General features: G+C 37.2%; 1 protein-coding gene across 4 annotated transcripts in view; it reads right to left on the bottom strand.

Moving 5' to 3' along the window:
• ZBTB10 (zinc finger and BTB domain containing 10) overlaps positions 1-23,128 on the bottom strand; it is a 23,586-nt gene continuing 458 nt past the window's right edge. The window contains exons 2-7 of one of the 4 annotated variants that reach the window (XM_006880488.1): positions 22,162-22,635; positions 11,119-12,007; positions 5,659-5,757; positions 1,768-1,944; positions 1,413-1,582; positions 1-1,144 (exon numbers count right to left, since the gene is read on the bottom strand). In XM_006880488.1, coding sequence (XP_006880550.1) covers positions 836-1,144; positions 1,413-1,582; positions 1,768-1,944; positions 5,659-5,757; positions 11,119-12,007; positions 22,162-22,602 — 2,085 coding nt within the window. In that variant the 5' untranslated portion in view covers positions 22,603-22,635 and the 3' untranslated portion in view covers positions 1-835. Of the gene's footprint in view, positions 1,145-1,412; positions 1,583-1,767; positions 1,945-5,658; positions 5,758-11,118; positions 12,008-22,161; positions 23,104-23,128 lie in introns of those variants that run through there. The other 3 variants (XM_006880489.1, XM_006880486.1, XM_006880487.1) reach the window with 3 other exon arrangements.

Genomic DNA, 23,128 nt, shown 5'->3' with positions numbered 1-23,128 from the left:
TGTCAGAAAACGTCATATAGTAACCATTATCAGATTAAAGCAGCAGGAGAAAGTCACTTCTAAATCATAATCACTTTAGTGGTATTTGTCAACTCCACCACGGTAACTTTGCAACATCATTCTACATTTATGAAGTAAAATTCATGTCAAAAAGGAAAAGGGGGAATGGAGGAAGTCAGTTCATTCCAATAAATTACCTCTCCAGTTCTTATAAACATGCCTATCAGCACAAAATTCAAAAATAATATCTAAGACTAGAAGAGACTTGGTTTAAATTATGAAGCAAATGAAAATGGAAAATACAAGAAAGTAGAACCAATGGGGTTGAAAATGCCCCTCACTGAAAAAAAAAAATCTGTATTTTTTTTTTTTAAAAAAAGAAACAAAACTCTACTAGTACAAACTAGCCTGAGTGGTTTGATGGACAGAGTGATTGGGTCAGGTGTCACTGCACATCCATAATGGATTTTCTTCATCCATGTTAAAGTGGCACATGAATGTAAGCTCTACAAGGACAGGGACTATATTTTCCTAGGACCCAATAGTTATTGTATACCCTATAAATAAAAAATATTTTTACTTTGATAACTAACTGGATTATGTGGGGACTCCACGTAATCCAACCACAAAGTTGTTTTCTGTACAGTCCTGTGCAAATATTTTAAAAAAAAAAAGGGTTTTTCTTTCTTTATTTGCTATAAGGCTTTGACCCTACAGTTTTCACAGCAACATGACTACCGTATTATGTACCATATTATGCAAGCCTTCAAGTTCAACAATTTGTTGATTCATATTTAGTCCAAATGCAGCATCCTCGAGGAGTATAGTAGGTCAGTTAATCATCTAGAGACATAGAAACATCTCCTGATTCATCCCATCGAGATGGATCATTCTGATCTTCTCCATCATCAACCAGCTCTTCGTCAGCTTCTCCTACTTCATTCTCCTCGAATTCTTCATCCCGAGGAAAATCAGTATCCTGTCCCTGATCAACAATACCTTCTTGCCCTCCTGGTTGTGTTTTATCTGCACAGTCTACACAAACACCGTAGCGTCGAGATCCATGTCTTATTCCAACACTGGCTGCTAACATGAAGATCTTCTTACACATCATACATTTGTATTTTTTATCCTTTTTATGCACCTAATTGAAGGGGAAGAAATCCAATATAAGGATAGTATATCTAAACAATACAATGCATTTGAACTACTCTCATTAATCCACTCATTTAACAAATGAGTGAACATTTAATTATTTTTCTTAAAGGAGTTCATGTATTTTATCTTTATAGCAATTTCTCTAATAACTAAGCTTCCTTAAAAAGCTGCAGTTACCAATGTTAAAATGCTTTAAATAGCGCTGACATAAATACGGTTTATCTCCAAGATCAGTAATATAGAAAGTCACTTACCAGGGAATGTCTTTTTACATGTTCTCTTCGAGTAAACAACTTTCCACAAATCTCACAGCTAAATGACCTCACTCCTGTATGAATGAGTAAGTGCCTTTTTAGTGTCCGTCTGTACTTGGCTACATAGTTACAATGAGTGCATTTTAACTTGTTCACTGCAGTTGATTCACCTTAGAAAGGAAGAAAACAAAATTTAATTATTACACACTAAAATATTTGTTACTCAAAGTTTTTTTCCCAAGAACAGCAATAGATAAAGAACTACCAAATTTTTAAAATTAAAAAAAACATGTCTTTTAATCTTTAAAAATTCTTTTTTAGAATTCTGTAAATGTTTTAGTTAACCAGTACTTGCCATTTTCCCAAGTTTCTTGTTTTGGCCAAGATTCAGGCAATAATCCATACTTGAAATCATTCGAAGCACCTGGCATCAATCCATACTTAAAATCATTTGAAGTACCCGGTATCAATCCATACTTGAAATCGCTTGAAGGGCCTTGCATCAACCCATACTTGAAGTCATGTGAAGTACCTAATACAAAAGTGATTATGAAGTAATGATGGTAATTAAGACCTGTCTCTTAGAGGCAATAAACAAAAACTAAACCTACCATAGCCTAGAACCATTATGATGGAAGCATCTAAGCAGTAAAAAGCCCTACATTTTAAGTCTAAAATTAAGGTATCTTCATACTATATCATCACAACTATAATATCTAGATTGGCAGAAGATTTATAAGAAAACAAGTTTAAAACAGAATTAAAAGGAAAAATTTCAGAGTAAAAAAAAAATCCTGATGGTTACATGCAATAATCCTTTCACATACTGCATTTTCAAATGTAAAATTATCTTAATTGCTATGCCTCACTCTTTCAGTACTTGAGAAATTTTTCATTGCAAGTACAGCTATAGAAAACCTGTTTCCGCTAAAAGTCACAGAAGTTTGTTTTAAGCTTAATCAGCACAGGTAAAAAAAACCCCACAAAATTTTACTTACGATAAAAATGTTTAAAGCTCCTCTATTATTAGAGCATTGTTTTCTGTTTAAGACACTCTGGGGCAGGTGACTGAGTATCTTTTTAAGGTTCATCATTTTCTTTATAAATTCAAATAAAAAGCCAAGGGTACAATCAAAACAAAATAGTAAACCCTACAAAATTCTCCTTGGAATTTAATAATTTCACCTTGAGGTTGCAACTCCTTAGATTCTAGAGATCATCTGGCATTTATCCGGAATGCTCCCTGTCTATTACCATCCGGGCCCAATTCACCACTAGACTATTTCTAAATAGCAGCAACTTATCTTCCTGTGCTTACTGTTGCCTTCTTAAGAGTTTATAAAAGAGTTTATTTTCAAACAGCCAAAGACCATCATCACTACACTGCTCCAAACGTCTGCAAGATTATAAATAATCTAGCCAGTACCTATTCCATTCCAATCCTACCATCGTCTATCTCTCTCTCCATGGTCAGCAGGACACTGCACTTATTTTCCCTGACCAGAATACTACTCCTCCTATAGCAATGTAGTAATTTTCACCCCACGGATAATGTGATTTTTATTTAAGAAGAATGCTTTCCAAAATTAATTTCCCAAGAGTTCACATTTCCCCAAACCAAACAAACCCATAAATATTCCTTTCTGAAAATGCCAATATCCGGTAAAGTAAAAGGTTTCTAAAGAATTAAAAAATTGTTCTTCATTACATGGTGAGAATTAATGGAATGAGAACAACAAAAAAAATTATACATGATCAGAGGCTGCCTGTTCTATCGTCATTTTATTTCTAATGCCATACATGCAATATACATTTTAAGTATACGGGTATAGCAAATGATAATATGGATGATTTTGTTTTAAATTGCTCAAAAAAGACATGAAAACTAATGTCAGGTATCATGTTAAAAACAACAAAAACCCCTCTATCCCTCAATCAAGTAGATTATCTTAGCAATCTTTTCTGATACAGTTTGGCTGTCTTGCCTCCTAGGGTTTCTAAGGCTGTAACCTGGTGGTGGGAGTCCATAGGGGGCTGTGCTGCCAACCTAGAGGTGGTGCTTCTCTGGCAGTCTGAACCCAGCAGCAACTCCAGGGGAGATAACGGGCCATATCCTCCCATGCACTTACAGTCTCAGAAACCTACTAACAGCAATGAATTTAAATATCAATCTTTATGGGCACAGACTGACAAATCGTTTTTCTAACAGTGGCTGGTGCATTTGAGCCATTAACCTTTTAGTTAGCAGTCAGGTGCTTAACTGCTTTGCCACCAGGCTTCTATTAATAGCTAAAACTCCCCATTACTTATCATATGACAATAAAGAGACAAATCTACTAAAGATTTAGAGTCCGTGACAGCTGCTTCAGACTTTCTCTAGATAAGCTAGGAAGAGTGTAATTAAAAGCTGGAAAAAAATCTTCCTGGAATCTGGAAAGATAATTTGAACTAAAAATCTCATCCCCAACATCTTGTATGTCTTCAAATTATTTTAACTACTTTTTTTATGCTGGTTTTCTGTTCCTTCATAAATTGGTTCTGACATCAATCAAATCCCCCTTGCCCCCCAGCTCTCATACCTGCTCTAGGCCAATATTTAAAAGTAAATCATAATGCTGAACATCTTGATGACAGCAAAATGTAGACAGTACTCAAAATCAACTGGCATATTTTCTTCAGAACTGTGGCTTGCTTTTTGTCATCTTTCTGCTAGGGCTACAAAGTTACCAAGTACTTCAAAGTTACAGAGAAGTTGAAAGAATCTGGATATCTCTGCATCCCTTTTATCTATATTCAATAAATGTTAATTTTGGCACATGAGTTTCTTCATTTATACATATACACATATTACACTTATTTGAAAATGTGCAGATTGTAATTTCATTCTGAATTTAAGCATGTACCTCCTACATACCTCCAACACTGTCCTACATAACCAGAGCACTACATCAAAGAAAGATTGAAAGTAACTCACACTTCGTATTTAAATTTCCAACTGTTCTTAATATGTCCCTTTAGTGAATTTTTAGAATCAGGATCTTATGACTGACATGTTATGTGTATATAAACATATGTGTTATATGTTTAACATAGTAGTAGTTCCCTTGTTTGTCTTTCATGACCTTGGCATTTTAGGCTAGACCAACTGTCACAGAACTAGCTATCTAGATCTGATTTTAATTCATTATTTGATTCAGGTTAAACATTCCTGACAGGAATGTTCCAAAAAATGATGCTGTAAGACTCAGTGCATCACAGAGGAGGCATGTAATTTTAGTTCTACTATTAGTGAGACTAAGTTTAATTATTTGGTTATAGTAATCTTCATGACGTGACTTTTCTGTAAAGACACCCTTTCCTCCTTTTGTAACTAGAATATTTGTGACTATGTGAATATATCCTATTCCAACTTTTCACCCAATCAGTAGGCTTAATATTTACTGTGGATGACTACAAAATTGTTGTAAAATGTTATTTTTCAATTCTATCATTCTTTTAACTCTTGCCCTTTTTGCTGCAAAGAAAGTTCTGCTCCTTTCTCTTTACGTGCAGTAAGCCTTCCTCAGTACAGCCTGTAAGAACTAGTAACATTTTTTAATATTGTCACAAAAACTTCTGACCAGTTTTAATTTTAATTTTTTTATGGTACACTCTTGTTATCAGTAACCGCAGATTCTGTGGTTTTTTTAATTTCAAGCTACAATGCAACAACTTCTCCAAAATAATTCTGTATCCATCAAAACCCAATCAGTTATCAAAACCAATTAAAAGACATTAATCACTATTATAATGGTGAACTCCATTCCATCTGTATACAAGCAGAAAGTCATAAACTTAATTCCTCTTGATAAATTTTCTTTAAATTAAAAAAAATTCTTTAAATTAAATAACTGCCATAAAACGAAACCACAAACATCATTCATTTGTAGTTACAAAGCTCTCATAAAAAAAGTCTCAGAGAGCTCTGGTGGCCTAGTGGCAAGAAGCTGCACTGCAATCCTAGAGGTGTGCAGTTGAAGTCCACCAAGATGCTCTGCGGTACTAGTCAGATCTGATTTGACAGTACATGCACAAAAAAAGAATAATTTTTTTTTAAAAAGTCTCAACATATACACAATTACCTTAGACTGAAGTATTTATGTACAGCACTCTCCCCTAAGAGGGTCTTCAAATATGTATGTACATAAACACTTCCCCATTTTCAAATTTCTGCAATATATTCTTGCTAAAAACTACCTGTACCTACCAGCATCATTTCCTTCTTGACTAGGGGCTGCTTCAACCAATAAACTTGCATTCACATTTCTCTCACAATCTGGCCCTGATAGCAGAGTACCATCCAAATCTGAAAAGGAATCAGAACCAGTTACAAATCTTACTCAAAACATTCCATTCTGTTCTTAGAACTGATTCTTATATTATGCAGCTCAAAAAGAAAAGAGTATCTGTAAGTAATGATTATCTACTATGTGCTTAAAACTACAAAACACAAAAGCATGGCATCATTCTCAACCAACCACAAGAGTACACATTCAAATTCACGTAGTTTAGGAATGGGTTATGCAGCCAGGGTAAACTGAGTGCAATTGTTATACTATTAATGCCTATGGTATTCTATATATATGTCTTGGTTTTCACATTTACAACAATCAAAGGCAAGAGAAACTCTAAATACTACAGGAAGTAATAACTAACAGAGGCTACAGATGTTGAAGACAGGCTGTAAGAGAAGGAATTACCATGTATGTGTGAGTCTAGACAATTAAGAAGCAGTTTGGGAACTTGAGACAACAGGTATTATATAGCAAAGGTCTTTTGGATAGGAACTTAAAGGCATTTCAGTCTGCTGACTTCTATTTTCACTGCATAATATAATCAAAAAAATGTGTTCTAAACTAGAAAGCAAGGAACTTAACAATCTGGAGAACCATGAAATAGTTTTGTGTTGGAAGAAGAAACTGAATTTCTCTATTTTGCCTCTTTTAACCTATTACTTGAGCAGTAATATTGCTCAGATTTTATTTTCCTAGTGTCTATCACACTGCATGGCAAACAAAGGTTTTGATGTTGGCTGAATGGAAGACTAATTTTCACCTTACATGTCATCTAGGTATAATCTCCCACTCCATAAAAGCATCATTTTTATAACTTTTCAATTTGATATGCATCATAGAGCTAGATAATGACCAAAGAAGAAATGATGCCCTTGAGTTGTGGTACTGGAGATGAATTCTGAACATAAACGAGACTGTGCCAAGATCTGTCCTGGGGAGACTGAAGCCAAGTTACTCCTTGGAGGCAAGGATTTTGAGACTCCATCTCACATACTTAAGGCATGTAGCCAGGCGCTAGAGACAATCTTTGGAGAAGGATTTCATGCTTGGAAGGGTTAAGAGATAGCACAGGGGAGGAAGACCAAGATTTGATGGTAATGAGAGTAGGTGTTTCAAAGACAATGAGATTGGCTGAGCATAGAGGAGGGTTCACCATGACTCGTAGTCAACTCACAATACAGAACAACTACCCTTTTCCTTAAGTAAAACTCTATGGTGATTTGTTAGTTCTTAAAAATCACCATTTCCTGTGAAGAAGACTAAGTACTACATACAGACGTCAGTTATGGAGTACACCACAACAGAAAGAAAAAAATCCTCACAAGTGCGCCAATAAACATAAAAAATGGTGAAAAGACTGAAACAGGGATTTCACTTTAAAATCAAGCAAAGAAGCAACAGTCAATAAATCAAACACTAGATTGTGCTGGGCAAATCTGCTGCTTGGGCCAGGAAGTTCGAAGACTAAGGTGCACCTAACTGAAGAATTAGGAAGATCCAAGACCAACAAGTATCTCTGTACTGTGTTGTTGTGTGCCGCTGAGTTGGAATCAACCCACAGCTGACCCTCCACCACATTTTCAGAGGCAGTACATCTCATGGGAGATTGTCCAACATCCTCCTGCGGAACAGCTGTTGGATTTGAAACATGTGCCTTCTGCAGCACAATTTCTTACTACTAAGCCAACATCTTTGAACTGCTGTGTTAAAAAATAGTGAATATACCATGGGCTGCCAAAAGAAAAAACAGCTCTGCTGCAAAGAAAGTGTTCCTTAGCTCTGGCATGTAGTCGGGAGAGGCTGACGTCTGGAAAAGGAGAGGGTCAGCAGAGAAGACCCTCACTGAGATGGATCAGCATAGGGACTGTAACAATGAGTTTAAGTATAGAAGAAATTGTGAGAATGGTTCAGGATCAGTGGGCAGAGTTTTGTTCTGTCATACATAGGGATAGTATTAGTCAGAACTGACTGAACACTCTTCTCTTTTAAGACTGTATTTGTGATTTTTGTTTTCGCCAATCCTATATGGAAACTGAGTATAGAACACAATAATCTACATTGCACTAGATGGTAAAATAAGATTCTTCCTCCTGTACACAACATTGCTATTAGGTGCTTTTAAACCACCTACGGCTCAAAATGATCCTATGAACTACAGACCTGAACCTTGCCCTATCCTGCACCATCCTCGTAACCTCTGCCACATTCAATTAAGCACACTGTGGTAGACCTATGTCAATCCATCTCATTGAGGGCCTTGTTCCATTTTGCTGAGCCTTTCTACACAGTTCTGGTGGCCTAGTGGTAAGAAGTTGCACTGTCAACTCAAAGACAGCTCGCATACACCAACTGCTTCCAGAGAAAAACATGGGCAAACTCCTCCCATGCGATTTACTGCCTTTGGAAACCTGCTGGAGGTTTGGGTGAGTTGGTACAGACTGGACAGTGCATAAACCTTCTCTAGTGTGGTGTCTCTGAAGAGTGGTTTCTCCTGAAAACATGCCCAAAATAAGTGAGATGAAGTTTTACTATTTTTGCCTCTAGAGAAGCACTATAGCCTTCAATATGATTATATCTACACATCAGAAAAACCAAAAATCCTCATAACTTGGACCAACAGACATCATGGTCAAGATTCAAGACGTGAACAATTTCACTTTACTTGGATCCGCAATCAACAACCTTGGTAGATGCAGTCAAGACATGCTGCAATTAGGGAAATCTGGCAAAAACCTATGCAAAGTTCTAAGATCAAGTATATTAGTTTAAAGATTGAGGTATGCCCAAATCAAACTTTGGTATTTTCATATGCTTCCTATGCATTTCAGAGTTGGACAATGAGTAAGGAAGACTGAAGTAGTGACTCCTTAAATTGTGAAGAGTGTACCAGTCACTGCCAAAACAACAATCTCGACTGTATACAATTCCTTTTAAAACCAAAATCACTCATGCTATAGATAGTAAATTCTCTTTTTGACAGAAATGAATTTTGCTTAAGCATAAAGCATGACTAGAAATTCCATTTTATCCTGTAATTATAAAAAATAAACCCTATTATACTTGTTTTTATATTCATGAACTTTCTAGAGAAATTTCTATTTTTTTTAAAAAAATTTTTATTTGCATGATAGTTTATAACTCACATTGTTTTTTCATTTAGTTGTTCATATTGCTTTATGAAATGATGATTACTACTGTTTAATGTAATTAAAGACCTTTTTGAAAAGCTTTGATCAAGATGTCATTTTTATGAATGACAAGTATTAATTTGTTATGCATATTATTAAACAGTTTAATGGTAAGTCATTTTTCTAGTTTTATAATTACCTTCCTATAACATCAATAACAGCAGCTCCTCTTCAAAGCTGCTGTGCATCTAGTACCACGTCTTTCAGTACATATAATACTAAGACTATTCTTACTCTCATTTTACAAATGCAGAAACTGTGAGAAAGGGTAAACAGCTGGCTCATCATCATCACAAGTTAGTGATGGAACGCTGCACACTTTTTTTGAACTCTGCACTCTTAACTGTATTAATGGGGTCTCCTAACAATAAGTTATGAGCATCCAATTTTAAAGTCTAACACATAGTTAATTAAAAAAAATGTATAATTTGCAGTCACATATCATTTACTTTTCGCTAAAGCAAGAACTGCTTCTGTTCCTCATTTTCAAAATTTACCTAACTAGTAATCATGTGTTCAAGGAGCTCTGGTTCTGTAATAGCTAAATGTTCAGCTATTAATAGGTGATAATTCAAATCCATATAGCAGCTCCACTGAAGGAAAATTTAGGAACCCCCTCTACTTCTATTCTGCACATGATGGGATCACTATGAGTAAAAATAAACAGCACCTAAAAATAATACTCCTGTTATATTTTTACAGAAAGTCATAGACTAAGAAACACTGATTAGCAATGGAAGGACAATGAGATATTATAAAAGGTTTGCCAATCTTCATCTTTTAATTCCTCACCTGGAAAAAGGTATCATAACTTGATTTTCAGCACATAGTGATCACTAGTAACCTGTTTCTGAAAACTCACCACCTTAATAAACCAAAACCAAATCTAATGCCATTGAAGTCAATTCTATCTCATAGTTGATCCTCCACTTGGGCTTCTGAGGTGTATGTAAATCTTAATGGGAGACCACTGCCTCACTTTCCTTTCTGTGGAACAAGTGGATTCTAACCACCAACCTGGTTAGAAGCTCAACACATAACCTACCACACCACCAAAATTATGTGATGCAGTTCTTCTATTCTCCACTATTAATGAGTAAAAATCTGAAAATGTTTCGAAGCTACTTTTTCATCTAAGTTCAGATGAGAGAAAATACGTTAGTGTCAAAGAATTCAAAATACGTTCTTTGACCAAGCAAAACTATTCAATAATTACACAGGTCAAAGATTCAGAATCTACAGTTATATTAGGTTCCAGTAGATAAATATAAAAATATATCTTCTGCTACTTTAAAAAAAAAAAAAAACACTCATTATTACTCTGTGCCACCACATAAAAATACTCCATGGTGCTCAATAAAATTCATACATCTGAAACACAGCTTTGATTGAGAATGTAAAGAAACAGCTTCAAGAATTTTACTGTTTATATCTGTAAGTATAGGGTAGTTCTACTTTGTGCTACAGCATCAATACTCACCAGGAGGGGGTCTGAGTGCATGAAAGCATGGACATACACTTATGTATGTTAAAGAACGAAAGAAAAACACAGCAGGCATGATTCATATTACTAATCAAAACAGAACAGAATTAACTCCATCTCTATTATGTAAAATCAGACACTATATTTGTTGTTTGAGGCATTAAATATGTGATAGTGGTGAACAGACTAGCTTTACTGTAGTCTGAACCCAAACCCACATTATCTCCAAAGTATGCTTGTATACATCCTTTATGATATATATATGTATATGTATCTATATATATAAATCTTAGCAGCATCTCTTTTTCAACTAATGAAAAAAAGGAGCAGGAGCGGGGGGAATGAATTTAAAGTAATTCAATATTATTTGTGATGAGAACAGAATAGAACTCTAAACACATTAGAAAATTCACATAAACTGTAAAATTTTACAAAATACTAGAAAATGTTAAAAAATGAAAATAAAGACTATTAAGTAGGTATCAACAATTTCTAAAATAACAAACTGTAAATAGAAAGCTAAACTTATAGGAATTGGACATGCAACAGTGTACAACCTGTACAGCTATAACCACAATGTCTGCAAAATATATTAAAAAACCAAGTATACTGAAAATATTACATTTGTATAAACCAACTAGAGTAAGAATTTAAACAAAGTGGCTTCAAAGTCAAGATAGTTTTATATATAAAATAATTACCTGGTTCTTCCTTGATGAATGGCAAGTCTTCCTCTGGATAGGCAACAGGTGGCTGCATCATCGAGCAATCGTCTAAATTTGATTCATTATTAGGTGGCACATTATAAATAAATCGCTTTGCAGTTTGATTTTTCCTCCTTGTTTTGCTAGTTTCTTGAATTCCTTGGGAGCCCATATCATTCCAAATAAACACCTTTGTTTGACCTTGAGATTCACTTTCAGTCAATTCAGGAGAGCCATCCTGGACCCAGCTACTGTCATTCATCTGGTAGTTCTCTATTTGGCCCTCATCGACATTACAACCGTCATTTTCAATTTTTACATTGCTTGCCAAGTTGGTAAGATTCCGTGTTGCCCAAAAACTGGCAATCTTTTGATCCCGTGATGAAGACTGACCATCTCGATTAATTGGTTTTCTATTATTATAGTCCACAACTACAGACTCGGGAGCTTCTGACTTAATGCTTATATTTAAGGCATCTTTAATGAAATTCCGACAAGTTTGAACAACTTCACTCATCTGAAGGTAGCTGGCTACTGTCATCACTTCAATGGCATTGTGGCTTGTGAGCACCAGGTTACCAGAATACAAGAAGTCCAAGATAACGGAAAAACCTTGAACTGCAGCAATATCTAAATGGGTAGTATTGTTTTGGTTAGGGCTTTCTTTGTTTGAAAAGCAGTATAAAGTCTTGAAAAAACGGCTGCCTGCAACCAGGATGTTCTTATGCGCTTTAAAGATCTGTCCACTCACCACGATGCTGACATCACAAAGAATACCTTTCTTTCTCTGTTCATTTAGTTGTCGAAGTAGCTGATAGCAGTAAGAGTTCTCATTTGGCCTATTATTAAGGTCACAGTACCCCTCCTCTGATGGCGTTTCCGACTCCTGTAACTGGATGGAAAACATTCACATTAAATTTTATTTACTTTTTTAAAGCCCCTAAACCAAAGAAAATACATACCACATTAATTTTTAACACATCATCATTTTTCAATAAGGACTAATCAGACATAATTTATGGAATCTGTTTCAATTCATTAGTAACTGTATGTATCTTGAGACTAATGTTTCCTATCACAAATACTGAGAGGGAAGGAATGACCAGCTCAGTATAAATGCTATTATTTAAAAAAAGTAAAAAAAACCAGGTTGAAGATAAGTAGAATTTCATTTAAAGATCATTTTGGTCCTTAAGTGATAGGAAGGCATCAGTTTCCTCTGAGAATTTATTCAAGTCACAATATGCCAGACATAACTTTTTACACTTTTAAGTGACGGTTATCACGGAATCAAATAGTTTAGTTCAAGGAAGTAAATGAAATTTAATAAAAGATAAATGATAGACATAAATAGAAAATGTATGTCAACTACAGAACATTCGTGGTGATGCAAGTCAAGAGTAATTCTAGTATGATCAGAATTTCCCTTCCCCTAACACAGGGTTACTTAGTAGTTCAGGGGAAATCAAAGCAAACCTAAGCATGAAACGGGTACAACATTCTACAACAACCCATTTCTATATCTTTCCAATGGCATCACCTTAAATAAAGTCATATTAATGAATTAAAACTTACTGTATTGAAACATACTGTAATGAATACGTAAACATACTGTAATGAAGACATAAAGTACAGATAGCAGAGGAATCAGTATTTCAGGATTTAAATTCACCTTCCAGACTTTCAATTATCAACAAAGTTTAATCAACTTTTAAAAAATCTTACCTCCTTAATCTACTCTAAATTAATAATTCCTGAATCTAAAAAATGTTTGTCTCTTATTTTTTAAGCATCAATAAAGTTTATGTAATTTTCCACAGAACAAATCAGTTTTATAGAACATAAAAAATTTCATTTAGTTATTCACTATGTGTTCTTTGAGAAGTTATTATCCCTGAGCCTTTTTCTTAAAGTACAACACAGTATCACAAAGTTAATCTGTAGTTAAGAATCATGACTTTCCTCATACAGTGACTAGGTAAGTGCTGCAAAAGCAGACAAGCTGGTTTTGTGAATACTAGGTATAATTTTTTAAATAACCAACTTCTAAATTATTTTATTATTTTTGTGTGTGTACTGTCAAATTGGATCTGACTGGTACAGGAAGAGATTGTCCATCCCTCCTTCTCCAGCAGAGCATCTTCGTGGATTAATATCAAATATTTTTCTAATATCAAAAGGAATAAACATACACACACACACACACACACATTTGTCAAGAGAAGAATAGTCAATCTCCTGTGCGATTGTTGTTGTATGTGCCATCCAGTCGCTTGTGACTCATATCGATCCTATGTACAACAGCCCTAAACTCTGCTCTGTCCTGTGCCAATTGCACCGTCTCAGATACACCCATCCCAATTACCCCAGTCACTGAATCAATCCACCTCATAGAGGGCCTTTCCCTCCTGCGCTGTCCCTCTACACTATCAAGTATCATGTCCCTCTCCAAGGACTGGTCCCTCCTTACAACATGTCCAAAATATGTTAGATGGAGCCTCAGAATCCTTGCCTCCAAAGAGCCGCCCGATTTGACCCTTTCCAGGATGAATCTGTTTGTTTTCCTAGCAGTCCATGGTACCCTTAATACTCTTCTCCAGCACCACAGCTCCCTCTAAAAACCCGCTGGATGGTCAGCTATGGATTGGTTACAAATCAACAGTATGGCATAAAATGTCAACTTAAACAACCTTAAGTGCCCATCAACAAACAAATGGACAGAGAAGCTGTAGTATATTCACACAATGGAATACTATGCTACATTGAAAAACAAGGAACTCAAGCAATATTATTCAAAATGGGTGACTCTGGAGGACATTATGCTGAGTGAACTATCTCAGTCACATAAGAGCAAATACTGCATGGTGCCACTGCTGTAAAACAGGACTGACCTTTGGGTTGGGGGGAGACTGAGAAAGATGGTTTCAATAACGTATACTGCACTGAAACAGATGAGGGAGAAAACTGTTTAAAAGGGATATGTCATTAGGTATTATTGTCATGACATGGGTCCAGAGTGAAGGCTGCATAGTGGAGTGGACCTGGGGGAAGGGATTGTAAAACAATGAAATAATTTTTCTTTTACTTTTCCAAGAGGGTAGTGTACTAGGGGGGAGGGTTGGGAGGGGAGTCAAGTGCAACAATGAATGAATGGAAATCCAAAGTCTCTGTAAATTTTCACTGAAATTAATAATAAATTAAGAAATATCAACTTACATATAATTCACTCTGTAAGATCATGAAATACATGCATGTATCTGGGCTAATGATCATATGAGGATGGGGAAAAATATAGGAATTGACGTGAGAACATGTGTTTGCAGAAAGAAGAGAGGAAATTGGAATTAGGAAGCCAAAGAAACCCTCAAGCCACAAACAAACCTGTGAGGGAAGCAGGACAGGACACTTAAGTCAAATCCAGAGTTTAAATCAACACTTCCCATGTAATTGTCCATGCTCATATAGTATAGAATTGCCAACAGAAATCTCTATATTCTAAATGGTAGTGACATTTCTAAAACCTCTATTTCACCCAAATAAAGTCATGACTTAAATTATAAAAATAGTAGTTTTAGGTCTTATCATTGGTCACACACCTTAGACTGTGTAATCATGTCAACTCCAACTAATTCAATCCTACAGTACAAAACAGAACTATTCCATGAGGACTTCAACATCCCAAAAGGTCAAATATACAATAATCTCAGTTTTCTGAAATCAGGTCAAATTGGTCTAAGAATTTCTGTGTTTCCTGGTCTAAGAAACCTACTAAGATAGGTAAATATCTTACAGGGATAATGAACAGTATCTAAAAATAGTATTAACTCTGTAATACAAAACTTTTAAGTACTGATCATAATTTGGCAGCACATTTATGAAATGTTTGTGGAAGCACTGAGTTGGGCACTTAGAATTCTAGAACTGTCAGAAGTTGATATATTAAAGAGTCTGAGATATTTTAAGGAAGAGGTAGCGATGGATGTCTAAATGTAGGCTATTATAACTTTGCCCTGCATTTTCTGGGCTAGTTACAATTTCCAAAAATTCTTTGCCATTATCAGACCAAAATCTCAATTTTTTTATATACAGCCAAGGGCACCTACCCACCAAAGTGTATCTATTTGTGTCGTTTAAAAAAAAAAAAGACTATACAGATAAATTATTTAATCTCTGCTTTTCCTCATTACTACAGCACATGAGTATTAATGTACTATTTTTCTTTTTCCTTCTTATATACAATGGACTTGGATCCAACTGGCCCAAGAGACTGCCTCTTCTCCAGCAAAGCATCTGGTGGATTTGAACCGTGTGCCTTCAGGATTGCAGTATAGCTCCTAGCCATTAGGCCACTAGAGCTCCCTCAGTGTACTTTTTTTAATTTTTTCTAAGCAAACAGCAGCAACTTTTTCACAACTCAACTAAACTTAAAACGTGTCCTTTAAAAGGAACCATTTGTAAGAATGTGTCTTGTACAAGTAGTATTATTTGAAGATTTGTGTAAGAGTTAATTAAGCATACAGCTGGAAAATATATTTCCTGGATAAAAAAAGAAAATTACAAAATCCTTAGTGGTAGAAACAAAATCTTAGAATGTTTCTTCCAACATTTAAGTGTACTCTTAATATAACAAAACCTTTCCGAAACTGGTCTTTTCAAACATAGGAAATGGGCTTTCCCCCCTTTCTTTTCTCAAGAAAAACACCACAATTTATCCCAGAGTATTAAACTGGATATATAAGGAAGATTTTTCGGAAAAAGGACTCAGACTTTTAAAAAAGCCAACAAAACAGACAACTGGTTACATCTGATTATTATCCATGAATGTTCATAATAAAAATTTTTTTAACTATAAATATTGGGAGAGCTTTTATTTACAGCTCAAAGAAAAACAAACAACAACCCAAAAACCGTGAATCACTCATTAATATTAACTGAATGTCTAAACGACCTAGCCAGGGTCTGCCATAGTCCCAAAAGTTATGGCTAGCTAGCAGGGAAAGTACTGTTCTCGCAAGATTTTCCCTAGAGATTGAAGGCCACCCATGCCAGCCCAGTGAACAGGCCTTGCTCCATGTCTGAAAAAGTCACCCTCCTCCAACCCAGATGTACTGTCTAGCCTATACACTTCTTCTAAGCACCTAGACTGACATCAAACTAGAAGTTTGTGGATTTATCATTCTGGAATAAAGCTTCATATCCCTTATCCCCAAATGCCTGGGGAAGTGAATGGGAAAACCCAAGCCATCTCTGACTTCAAGTCAAAAAAACTGTCACGATAAGATACTCAAACCTGCATGAATAGGCTTTAAAGCTAGGATGTGGCTGTGCCCTATTTTAAACCTTCAAAGCAGGATTGAAGGGAAAATAGCCACCTTTGGCAAATGTAATTTTTGTCTTTCTCAGCTATTTCATATAAATCATGCTTCCCAATAACTAACCTCAATTCTTAGAGTTACTGTAAACTTCTGCTTAAGAGAGGCTAAGAATATTTTGTACTTAACAGATATGTAAACCTTGTGATACTGCCCTGAGGCCTTTGTTCTTCTATCCTATGTACTGGACACTTGGCTAGAAGGAGTGTGGGAATTCCCTTATGGTATTTATTTTTTTTAAAGGATACAGGATTGGGATAAGAAAATGGGCATTCTGAGGATAGATAGAAGTCAAAGATTCTAGATGGTTTGTAGCATCCTAATTAAAGATTTATGAATGAACTTTAAGGTCACTCAGTAATGCAAAATTTTAATAAATGTAAAAACACACATTTCTTATGTAGGTCTATCATTTCCATCTAATTATCTAGAGATGCCCTCCCATAAATATTATGTTAAGTCATTATAATGAGTGCAGTAAGCGTAGATTGATTAGTAGACAGAAGAGGTAACTGTGGTAACAATGTGGCAAGGATTACTATCAGTAGACTAAAAATGGAGGTAAAAGTACAATATACCCAAGAAATAAGGACCATAAGGTGAAAGGAAATGAACATTTGAAAGGTAAAAATCAACAAAACTCAAGTGCTTAACCAGGACTGAAAATTAAGAATCAGTAATGTCTTCAGAATTCTTGCTTCGAAAACTAGAGAATGCCAACTTGTGGAGAATTTAAGATCACCCACTAGGTCTACTCTTCTGGGAAGAGTGCAAGATAGCTTCATTTTAAGTCATATAAACCTCAAATGGCTCACAAGCAGTCAAACCACTAGTGAAAATTTACCTAAAGGCCACCAAATATTTACTGTTACTTTCTCCACTCCAAATTAGACCTTTCTCATAAAGTAGATTAGGAGGGGGGAAAAAAGAGCCAAGAGCACTTGAAATAAATTTCTTTTTTTTTCCAGCAACAACCCAGTGGAAGGGTATATTAAAAAGAAAATTTACAGAATACAGACAAGACTACCACAAATGCAATACCAAGTCACTAGTAATTTGCTTGAACCCACAATAAACATCCATGATAGCAGCCATCAAAAACACATGCTCCTTTGGGAAAATCTGCTCTCAAGAACCTCTCCCAAGTTCTAAAGAGCAAGGCTATCAGTTTAGGGACTAAAATGCTCCGGGATAAAAGTCATTTATTTTCACTGGTTTTGTATGTATCTGAAAGACCAAAAACGAAAAGAATGAAGAAATGATGTCTTTGAATTGTTAGGTTGTTAAAAGAGTTTCGATTATCCCATGTTTTCATGGACTGCCAAAAAAACTAAGTACAACTAACATGCTTCTTACAGGCAGGATACTAAAATTTTGTCCCGCATACTTCTGCCGGTTATCAAGAGGGAACAGTCTTTGGAAAAAGACATCATATTGGGAAAAGTAGAGGGTCTTAAGACCCTCAGGAGATGAACTAACCCAAGTGACTACAATGAGCACGGTGGATACTGCAGAAGGACAAAGATAGGGCCACAGGGTGGCCATGAGTCAGTCAACTGAATGGTATCTATCAGTGGTACTGAAGAATTATCCCAAGAATTGGTAAAGAAAGTGATAGGTTTTTTGTGAAATCTTTATTCTGGTCACCTCTATAATCTCAAGTGACAGCAGCCCTCTTATGACTTAAATACTACCACCCCTAAACCTATCTAATCAAACAAATTAAATAAGACTCTACAAAAATAACTAGCATGTGAACTTAACTGGTCAGGAAGTCATCTTTATATCATACCAATTTCTTCAGCTTGGACTTCCAGATTTTCTGTGTAAATTGGGGAAAGTAATCAAACTATTTTTGCCAAACACAGGTAGACCTATCCACCTTCCGTTCTTCCAAATCTTTTAACTAGTTCAACCAGACTGCTAGTCTATTTTTGCATTTTAGATTTCTTTGAAGTTTTTTTTTAAAGTTAACTTCGTTTACGGAATACATTTATGTGCATGTTTTAGGGTTAGAAAATGGCGCAAAGAATTGACAGAATGTACAACTTAAAAGACTGAAAATTTCACAGTCCAAGCATTACTATTAAAAGTCTAGTGAACCAAATGGTCAAATCCTGAATAATCATTTTAAAGATATAATCAGCAATTTCATGAAATAAAATTAGGTACTGTCACCCAAATCCTTATAAAAACTACAGAAACTGCTAAAATATAATGTTCCTCACACACAAATAAGTTCATAAAAAAACTTTTGCTGTAACAAGCAATTTCCAATTAACAAATTGTGCTACAGTTTTCTGACCATTACCAACGGATTAATGAAAAGATTATTCCTTAACCTTTCCTAAACTAAACAAAGTCACTCCACCCTACAATCTTAAGAAAAGGCAATCCTTAGTAATATGGATATAACAAGTAATCTTAAGAGAATGTGTCTCTAGGGAATGGGGCAATCTACTAAACAATAATAAAACAAACAAAAAACCCCCAACAAGAATGCTTAAGAAATTAAAACAGTAAGCTACCTCTGGCTTCAAAAAGATTTCTGGAATGCTCTTTTCAGGTATTAAATAGAAGTTCAAAGTTAGCATAAATTAATCTCTGTGAAGCAGAGAACTACTATATGCATAATGAAAATCACAGAATGTTCAAAGAATATAATGGCCAAAGCCACTGAAGGTATGTATGATCTATAATTCTATACACAAAGAATTGGTTTTCAAATTACCAAAGTTGCTGACACTTGGAATCAGGCCACATCTTGTTACAGATGTATAGCTGTAAATAAAATTTGCTAATATATTTACAAACATCAAATCCTTAGAGAAATCTTATTGAACCCTCATCCACGTTACCCTAAGCCTAAGGAAGATCTAAATGGTGCTATACTGCCTCCTACAGGGAATCAAAGCCTGCAGGCCAGGTACATCTGGAAGCAGCACAGAGAAAAAAAAAATGAAATGTATTTACAGACTTATCACTAATAAGACACCTACCCAGCCAAAAAGAGGTACTTAAAAAATCACCAGGCATGCTCCAAATAAATGAAGTCTAGCTGAAATGAATAACAAATACTACCTAAAGATTAGATAAATTCAGAAAACAAAGAATCAAAATCCCATCAATGAACATGTATACACAGGCTTAGCCTAACCTGTATGGTCCTAAATCCCTAAACCTAGTGAGGTGTTCTAAGAGAATGGATATGGCCTGCAGATTACAGTTAAAGGAGAGTTCAAGGTTAAAATATGGGAGAGGATGATAGTTTGGAGAAGTTTAGCACATAAACCTAGGAAAGAATGCCCCTGATCTAGATTATGCCTAGAGGATACTGCCAATGTCTATAAAGTTATCTACCTAATTCCTTCTAATCTCCAGTTCACTAAATTCTGTCTGGTGCAGAGCCCTAACAGAGTGAGTGCCCAGGTGTCAACTAAAAGGTCAGCAGTTTGAACCCACAAGCTGTCTATGGGACAGAAATCATGGAAGTTGTACTCTGTAAAGATTTAAAGCCTGGGGAACACTAGGCAGCAATTCTGGGTCCTTTAAGTTACACAACTATAATGTGGAATCAACTTGAGCAGTGAGTTGAGTTTGTTTTTATAAAAGCCATGATGGCAATTAAGTGCTCAGCAGGTACCCGAAAGGTTGGCTGTTTGCACTCAACTACTCCAAGGGAGAAAGGTATGGCAATCTACTTTGGTAAAAGATTTACAGTCTTAGAAATCCTATGAGGTAGTTCTACTCTGTCCAGTAGTGTCTTTATGAGTGGGAATAGATTATATGCCTTTGGTTTAAGCAGCTATCTAATTTGCATTCTCAATCCATTTACATACAGGGAGAAATATAAGTTGATTAAAGAAGTTAACTAGTCTGCTGCAGATTAGGCAGGTTCATTCTAGTTCTCTCTTCAAAAACTTCTAAATAAACCCACTCTCCACTTGGGGGGGGGGGAGAAGTTTCTTTTCATAAGCGCCTTTCCAAATTATCTTACTAAAAGAACTGTAAGCTTACGTTTTTAAATGCTTACCTTTCCCTTCTGCAAATTAAGAATGAGAATGCTCTTGTAGTTAAATGGTAAAGACACTGACAAGCCACAAAAGATTTGAATCCACCAGCGGGCCCCATGGGAGAAAGATGCATAATCTCCTCCCCAAGTCTCAGAAATTCCAAGGGAGGGTCAGTTATGAGTAAACTGACTGGGCGTGGCGGTACACAAGAACAACAAAAATAGTAATGACAATAAACACCTAGTAAAGTAGGATAAATGTATGCTTGATGCATGAAAGATATGGAAATGTTCACTCCCTTGCTCAAGCTCACAATACTAGTAAATTGTAGAAAGCTGAGATCTGAATGAAAATCCACTCCCAAATCAATTCTTCCTCTACTACAACTTTTCTTAGAAGTGCTTCAAGACAATTTACTTAGTTTTCCTGGTCCTTTTATCTCTACATGACCTCTTTTCTAGGACTGAGGCAGCTAAAATTTGTGCAAGAACCAGTGCATTTCTCCACTGAGAAAAGCACAGCTCTGTGCTTTAAAGCCTTAACTTCTTTGATAACTCCTGTGCTAAAAGGTCACTGGATGGTGCTGAATGACAAAATCATGCAATAAACAGAACACACGCAGAAAGACTGAGAGGACTTTCTAAAATCAATACAAAAATGAATTCCACTCACCACCTTGGTTTGACTCACATATACTCACTCGTCTTTAAAAGGGTTATCAAAATTGGCAACGCTAGTATCTTCAGAATGGAATTATTAAAACAGGGACTAAGAACTACTTATCCTGTAACTAAGGATTTAAGAGTTCAGATAGTTTAGTAAAGAAACTTTTCTAGCATTCAAATAAAGTACTTGATACAAATAACATTAATGCCCAGCATTAACCTACTGTAGTTTATAGTACCTGCCTTTGTAAGTAATTCATAGTGAATTACAAAAATCCAATCCAGAAATCTGGCTGGGTAAAGCAAACTAGGTAATAAAACCTCCAAGAGTCAATAAAACCTCCAAAAGCAAGTCATTTTCCCTGCTCAGAAAAGTTCAACACAAACTAATTCAGCAAAACTCAAGGGAGAAGGGAATGCTAGCCTAAATAACTGCCTCTGCATCTCTATGTTTCTCTCCTATTTCGCATTATTTAGACCTGAAAAAAAGAACTTTCTGATTGGATGTTTTTTTCTGAAAAGGAGTTCGCATCAAAGGCTCAGGAGTGCTTAATTCATTCTTCAAAGAGTTGCCAGATTTGACTTTCACAATCTTAAAGGGCTCTGAGCCGCCAAGGCAGCTTCTCTAAAATCACAGCAAATACTTTTTTTTTTTACCTCTTTCCTCCACCACAAAGTCAACCTTGTAGGAAGTTCAACCTCACTATCGTGCACTTTCAATTCAATCGGGAGACAGCCGGCCAAGGACGTTGCCACCGCCACACTGTGCTCCGATCAGAAAACTGTCATCTCACCCACCGGCACCAAACTTTTGGAAAACTTGTTCCCAGGCTTTTGCAAAGCCCGACGCGTGGGCTCCCTGCATCGCTCCCTCTCAACTAGCAGCGTTCCCTCTTAACTAGCACCGTGCCTTCACGCAGGCAAGCTGAATTTTCGGCCAAAATGCCTTTCTTAAACAAACTGAAAAAGTTCAGAGCAGGATCTACGTACCTGGGCGTTGGCTTTGTGCTCGGTGGAGACGTGGTGCCTCAGGAGAAGGGTTTTCTTGTAGTTCCGAGTGCCTCTCGAAAGCTCATCGTGTCCGCCGAGGGGAAGGTCCCCGCTTCCCCCGTCCTCGGGGGTCTTTTGGCACCAGCCACAGGACATAAGGCCAGTATCCTTGGAATATCGCAGCCAAGGAAAATCTTTAAGCCACGAGCTTTGGAAGGAGCAGTGCAGTTTTTGCATTAAGGACTTGGGGCGCGCGAGCGGGAGGTGTTGGACAGTCTCTCCTTCGCCAGCTCCCACACCGCTGCCCTCCGCTTCGTCCCCGCCATCGCCGCCCGACCGCCTGCTGCTGCCGCAGCTGCCGCCTTCCGCCCCGCTGCCGTCGCCCAGGCTGGCCCCCTCCTCGTCCTCGGTGCTGTCGCTCAGGGACGCGCCGTCCGGCATCAGCTCCTTCCCCTCCAGGGCGTCCAGCTCCAGCTCGCCTGCCGCCGGCCCTCGCCCATTGAAATGCCTCAGGGGCCACGCCGAGGTCCCGGGGCGGCCGCGGCTCCTGCCATTGTTGCCGAGCCCCCCGCCGCCGCCGCGGAAGGCCAGGGACCGACGGTTCCTCTCCGCGAGCAGGGGGCCCCCCGCGCCACCGGCGCCCAGCGAGGTGGGGCCACCCCCGTCTTGGGGGAGCAACAACTCCTTGGCTTCCTCGGCGGCCACCCCAACAGCGGCCTCCAGGTCTTGGGGCTCCAGGCCCTCCAATTCCACTTCCTCGTCGGCCCCCCGCCCATTGAGCTGCTGCGGCGCTGGCAGCAGGGGCTGTCGCGGCGGGGGCTGGAAAGGCCAAGCCAAGGCCTCCCCGCCCGCGTTATTGTTCGTGGAGCCGCCGGCGCTGGCGGTGACCAACCCGCCTCCTCGGAACGCCAGCGTCCTGCGGTTCATTTCACTGAACGACATGGCGCGCGCGCCGCCGCCGCCCGGT

The sequence above is a fragment of the Elephantulus edwardii genome, unplaced genomic scaffold (genome assembly GCF_000299155.1).
Source record: "Elephantulus edwardii isolate Elephantulus edwardi_28Jun2011 unplaced genomic scaffold, EleEdw1.0 scaffold00008, whole genome shotgun sequence".
Classification (NCBI taxonomy): Eukaryota; Metazoa; Chordata; class Mammalia; order Macroscelidea; family Macroscelididae; genus Elephantulus; species Elephantulus edwardii.
The sequence above is the reverse complement of the archived record's forward strand: the minus strand, read 5'-3'. Positions and strand labels throughout refer to the sequence as shown.